The sequence below is a fragment of the Triticum aestivum genome, chromosome 3A, assembly GCF_018294505.1.
Source record: "Triticum aestivum cultivar Chinese Spring chromosome 3A, IWGSC CS RefSeq v2.1, whole genome shotgun sequence".
Classification (NCBI taxonomy): domain Eukaryota; kingdom Viridiplantae; phylum Streptophyta; class Magnoliopsida; order Poales; family Poaceae; genus Triticum; species Triticum aestivum.
In genome coordinates, this window is record NC_057800.1 from 71,073,255 (window position 1) to 71,079,254 (window position 6,000).

General features: G+C 52.0%; 1 protein-coding gene across 1 annotated transcript; it reads right to left on the reverse strand.

Annotated features, from left to right (window-relative positions):
- Nucleotides 1-313: 313 nt before the first annotated feature.
- Nucleotides 314-1,727, reverse strand: LOC123057966 (dof zinc finger protein DOF3.4). Its single transcript, XM_044480821.1, has one exon. The coding sequence runs from the start codon at nucleotides 1,660-1,662 to the stop codon at nucleotides 757-759; it is 906 nt and encodes a 301-aa protein (XP_044336756.1). The 5' UTR covers nucleotides 1,663-1,727; the 3' UTR covers nucleotides 314-756.
- Nucleotides 1,728-6,000: the final 4,273 nt, after the last annotated feature.

Sequence of the window (6,000 nt, forward strand, 5' to 3'; positions counted from 1 at the left end):
AAGGAAGTACGAACAGTCAAGCACTAACTAATAAATGGTCTCATCCCCTAAAAAAAAGATGGTCTCATGGCCCTCAATCCTCATAGATCTGGTGCCTCAATTTCCTTTTGTGCACAGATAAGGGGAAGAATGGCCAAAAGAAACCAATACCAAAATAGACACTGTACGTCGTGCCATTGATCCCAAAAGAACGTTAATCCAACTTTGAACCGGTGGAAAATCTTGAGCAAATGGTCAATCCGGAGCTCCAAAATCGCATCGACAAAGAAATGGAGACAATAATGAAGTGCTATAATGAAGGGCATTCAACTAGTGAAATCAAAGGAAACAAGACTTGCATTTTCAACATCAATAAGCTACCATCGTCGATCGTTCCATCAGTTCCAGTTTCAGTTCTACGCTTGGCACCATCAGCAGACTGCAGACCATGCATGCAGTCGCGGACACAGTACAAAACACACGGATTAACATGAGTATCTTCACCACCATCCTCAGATCGACTCTCATAACCGCACCATTTCTCCTGAACGAACCTAACTAACAAAATACTCATCGCTAGCTCTGACGGATTGATCAAGATCGCTTCGAAAGCTCTCAAAAAGATAACCATGGAGGATGGATGGATGGATGCAGAAGTAACACTAATTAACAAGCTACCGTCAACGAAAGAAAATGCTAGATCGATTAGAGCTTGGCCGCCGTCATCCATGATCTTGGCGATGCGCGCGCCGGCCGGTGGGGAGGTTGATGGAGACTCTAGATGGACAGGTCCGGCCACCCCATGCCCCAGAAGCTCTCCGGCAGCGCCTGGGATGCCACCGGCGCCGGCTGCGGCAGAGCAGGGACGTGAGCGTGGGCCATTGCCATCCCCGCGCCGGCGCCGCCGAACACGAAGCTGGTGGCGAAGTTGGGCAGCAGCGGCGCGGGCGGCGCGAGCAGGGAGCTGAAGCTGCCGCCGAGGTCGAGCAGGCGGCGGTCGGGGTCCACCGCCGAAAGGGACGCCGGCAGGAAGGTCAGCTCGTACTGCTGCGGCTGCGGCTGCGGCTGCGGCTGGAGCAGCGGCAGCGGGAGCGGCGCGGGCGCGGAGACCGAGAGCGGGACGACCGGCGCGGCCTGAGAGGCGGCGGCGGCGGGGACGGCGTGGTGGGAGTGGGAGTGGGAGTGGGAGGGGCGCTTGCGGCGGACGGCGGCGGGGCTGCCGTTGGGCTTGCGCGTGCCGCCGCCGACGGGCACGTTGCGGAGCGCGCCCCCGCGCGTCCAGTAGCGGCGGCAGCCCCTGCAGAAGTGGCGCGGCTGCGAGAGGTTGTAGTTGTTGTAGTAGCAGAACTTGGTGTCGGTGGACTCGCAGCGCGGGCAGGGGCACTGCGCCAGCCTCTCCGGCTCCCCGGCCCTCCTCACCCCGCCGGACGCCGCCGGCGCCCTGACCACCACCTCCTCCGCCTCCAGCTGGTCCATGGCCGTAATACGAACCATCGCTCCAAGAAACCTGAACAACCTAAGCCGGACGACCGATCGAGCTCTCACTTGCCGGTAACTGAGATTGCAAGAAGATGGCGCGGGACGGTGAGCCAATATGTAGCGGGGGGTGCAGGAAGAAGACAATGGAAGTGGTGGGGTGGCGGTGCAGGACGACAGTGGGAGTACGACGGGAAGCAGCAGCATCTCTGGTGGGTTGGCAGAGCAAGCTGACAGGCGGAGGGGCAGTTTGAACAGGAGTGGGGGTCTGAGACTTCTATTCTGGGGAAACGGACAAGGGCGCAGCGGCGGCGAGCGAAAAGGCTGTGGTTTGTCCCGGACGGGCGATCCGTTGCTCGCCCTGCCGTGCCGACCGCCGGAGCTCAGCATCCCAGACACTCCAGTCAAAGACGAGAGGTGGCATCCTGCATGCGGCTGGGCATCTTGCTGCAGCCCTGACCTATCTGTCTGACTCCCCCTGCACCGTTTGATTCCCTCTCCTGTTCATCTCTCTCTAATCTCTATCCTCTCCTCTGCGTGGTTCGGCCTGGCTCTGGGGACCGGGCATTGCCGAGCAGCTCGTACGTTGAGCATTATTTACATCCTGTAGATTGTAACAATGATTGTGAGTAGCACAAACACGAAACATCTGGCTGCTCTTTTTGTATAGTAATTATACTATTTTTAACCCCATTCCGTTTTGTTTCTCGTAGAACTGCACATGGATCAATGCACAAGTGCATGGCAAGTTTCTTTTTTTTAGAGTTCGCATGGCAAGTTTCTTCCTCTTGACTGTTGGTGAACTTTCGTTGCAGCGTCCCGGAGCGACGAATCCAGACCGATGTTGATCGGCACACGGCGGCTTGATCGAGGCTACTCCTAGCTGGGCAGTGGCAGCGCTAGCTCTATTGACTACCAGGAGTGGTGCAACGGTCTGCGTCAAGCCGGTCAGGTCAGGTGAGTCACACGCTGCGAAACTGCTGGAGGCCTTGGAGACCAATCCTGCTCATGTTTTGCCATCATCAACAAGCCAGGCATAGGGTCTCATTATTATTTCCACACATCAGTCTAGGATCGGTTTTAGGCCCCTGAAAAGTCGCGATGAGCACCGAACTACTCGACTCTACTCCTCGAGTGGTACCTATTCTTTTCACACCGTCGATGATCTTCCCCGGCGAGCGGTTCCGTTGAGATGCATGAGGAGACACCCTAGCCTACGCTTGAAACGGTGGGCTACATGTTGATAGCTGCTGCAGGCGTGTTCGACACTCTGAGACGGGCGGGCCCTGTGCACCGACGGGTCATTGCCATTGCCTCCTCGGCGCAAAACCTGCATGCACGCAGGTAGATGGATTGAAGTGGTGATCGGTCCCGTCGACACGCCAACGGATGGTCAAATCTCGAGTCGGATCGGGGGAGGGAGACGGAGGCGTGTCGCGTGCAGCGGCAGGCCGGCAGCGCAGGCGCAAGCAAGACCCAGCAGCCACAGCCCATCCCCAGAGGGCACCGTCCGGCGCCGCTGGCTGACAGCGTGGGGACCCTGGGCAGAGCCAACCGGGTTACGGGTTACGTAGGGAGCAGGCGTCAGTGCAGGACGGGCAGCAGCTGGGCGGTCTGCGCGCAGTGCAGAGGTGTCAGGCGGAGGCGGGGTTTGTTTTGGACTGGGCAATTGCAGCGGACCGGGCGCAGCATGCACTGTTTGTCCCCTTGCGTGCAACTCCAGTGCGGTACCGCTACCACCGCCTGCCCGCCACCGCCGCAGGAGGCCGGGGCGGGACCAGAAGCAGCCACCACGAACGGCCCCCTCCCCCTCCCCTTTGGTTGGGTGCCTCTCGGAGCATCTGGAATCGACCGACGACCGGGCAAACCTACGCGCTCTGTACTGCGCCGGTCCATCTTTCAAATATCATACCCAACGAGTTTGAAACTTTTTTTATTTCGATGAGAGTTTGAAACATTTCTAATGCCCTCTTCGCATTATTACTAGCACCTTCTCGCATTTGTGCAAAGCGACATTATTTTCTACCGCGAGGATCGGATATAGTTTTCGCAAACATCGCTGATAGAGGATACTCCCTTCGTTCCTGAATGCAAGTCTTTTTAGAGATTTCAGTATGAACTATATTTTAGAGTGTAGATTCACTTATTTTGCTCCGCATGTAATTCATATTGCAATATCTAAAAATACTTATATTTAGGAACGGAGGGAGTAGATATCATCAGCAAAGTAGTACCTCGTGTTGTAGTTATGCCTGTCGGCGGTATATAGTTGCACGTCGGAGCATCCTTGATGGTGTCTCGGCTGAGGGGTCCCTCACCATGTCGGTTTCCCAGCCTCGTGATATCTACGAATACTGCGAAAGACTTGATGTACAATCCGAAGATACCAGAACCGTGAAGGACTCTACTTCCACCGACATAGCCGACTAGAACTTGTAACAGTAGGAACCTCGGTATGATACATAAGTTAGGGGTCAGACAGTCGATAGGACAACACACGGTTCCTTGGTATTGATCTGTAATTTATACATACCCCAACACAATATACAGGAGCGAGAGTAGGGTATTTATATCTTCCTTGAGAGCGTGAACTTGAACATGCACCTATTACCATCCAACTAAGTTGTCTATCTAGGATACCCTATCGACAGATCTGCCAGATCCTGCTCCAACAGTGGTGGCCCATGCAGGTCTTATTAGGTGAACGTCGCGGCTCGATGGGAGTTCAGACCAGCGCACAGATCAATTCCGGGCACGACCTTCGTGTTGGGTCAAATGCTCGTCTTAGGCGCCACTGACTCAACTGGTCACCTTGGCCTGGTCAAGATCTACACGCTAGATCGAATCATCATATTCGGTAGCCTGTACTATTCGGAAACATAGTAGAAAAAAAAATCGACCAACGATCACCCAGGAACAATATGAAGATTTGTACAGGGTTTGGATTAACGATTGTTACCAACTCCGGAGTGCAGCGGAAATACACGAGTCAATGTAGATCGTACTTGCAATCTCTCGAACGGAAGACCGACGGCACGACCTCTCTACTTGGTTGCAAGCATACGGTCTTCACGATTCGGTAGCGCTTCGCCGTCCAGAGCTAATAGTCGCCGTAGAATTAGAGGGAGGAGATTAGAACCGCATCGGGCTTCTAATTATGAGGATTAGAGGAAGTAGGTCTAGCTTTAATTAGTCAAGTAGGACCTCTCATAAAAGGATTTGCTTCTGCCAGAGCACAACCGTAAAATAAAAAAATGTGTTTTCTTTCTTTTCTTCCACGATACACATGGTTTTTTTGTCCAATTTTTTTCAAGAAAATGTTTCATAAATACCTATCAATATGGATGTAGTTCTAAAAATCTCGACACGAGGAATCCAATGGTGCAAACATTCGAGATTTGGACACACGGTTTAAAAGATAAACCATTTCAAATAAACGGATCTACGAATAAGGGAAAACTCACAGGTTGCGACGAATGGCGCACATAAGAGCACAATGATCTTTGGAAGGAGTACATCTCAATTAGTGATTTTGCTTCGCTTATATTGTATTTAAAAAAGAACCTACGATGAGATGGAGTACCATCTCGCTTGGCAAACCCTAATTGATGCCCGTGGGCGTCAACTAGTCATAGTTTCACCCACAGCAAGTTGTTGTGGGCTTGTAAGTGCATCTAGTGTCATCCCTAGTTGGTTTTGAAGTATTGACGACAAACTTGGTTGAGGGACTAATGTGTTTGTGAGAATTGCAGGATAACACAGGTAGTAGTCCCTCATTGATTTGGTTTACCTACCAGAGATGACCCTTAAAAATGTGTGAAGACATTGAAGACAATGGTGGTCTGTGAAGAGATTCACATTGAAGACTATGACATGAGAAGACATCGCATGAAGAATATGGATTGTGAAGACATAGTTGTTATGTAGTTTCCTTTTTTTTCTTTGTTGAGTCATAGAAATCACCATACTGTTAAGTGGGGTCCAAGTGAACAAAGTCAGAGTGACTTCGGCGATGCTCAACCAAATCCTATGTCTTCGAGCGAAGACAATGAGAGCAAATCTTATCCAGAGCTGGATAAGTCAGCTTTACTTGTAGCCCAAGTCAAGCTGCCGCGTGTGTTTGAAATCTGACCGTTGGACACGTGTCAGTTCCTTAGTGACCCAGGGTCATTTCGGACAAATCAGGTCAGGTTGCCTCCTAGCTATAAATAGCCCACCCCCTACACCATAAATTGGTGGCTGCTCAGAGTTAGTGCACGACTTTTGTCGTTTGAGAGCAACCCATCTCCGAAGCCTTTGAGATAGAAATCCTTGCGAGGACAAAGCCCTAAGCACCCAGAGCCAAAGAGTGTTAGGCATCACTGAAGTCTTTCTGTCTGCGTGATCTGAAGACTTGTTACACTTGAGGATTGTGAATCCTCCAACTGGTTAGGCGTCGCATTTTGAGCATCCAAGAGTCATTGTGGATCACCGGTGAACGAAGTCTGTGAAGGTTTGGAAGTCTCCCTTGAAGACTTACCAGAGTGATTGGGCGAGGATTGTGTG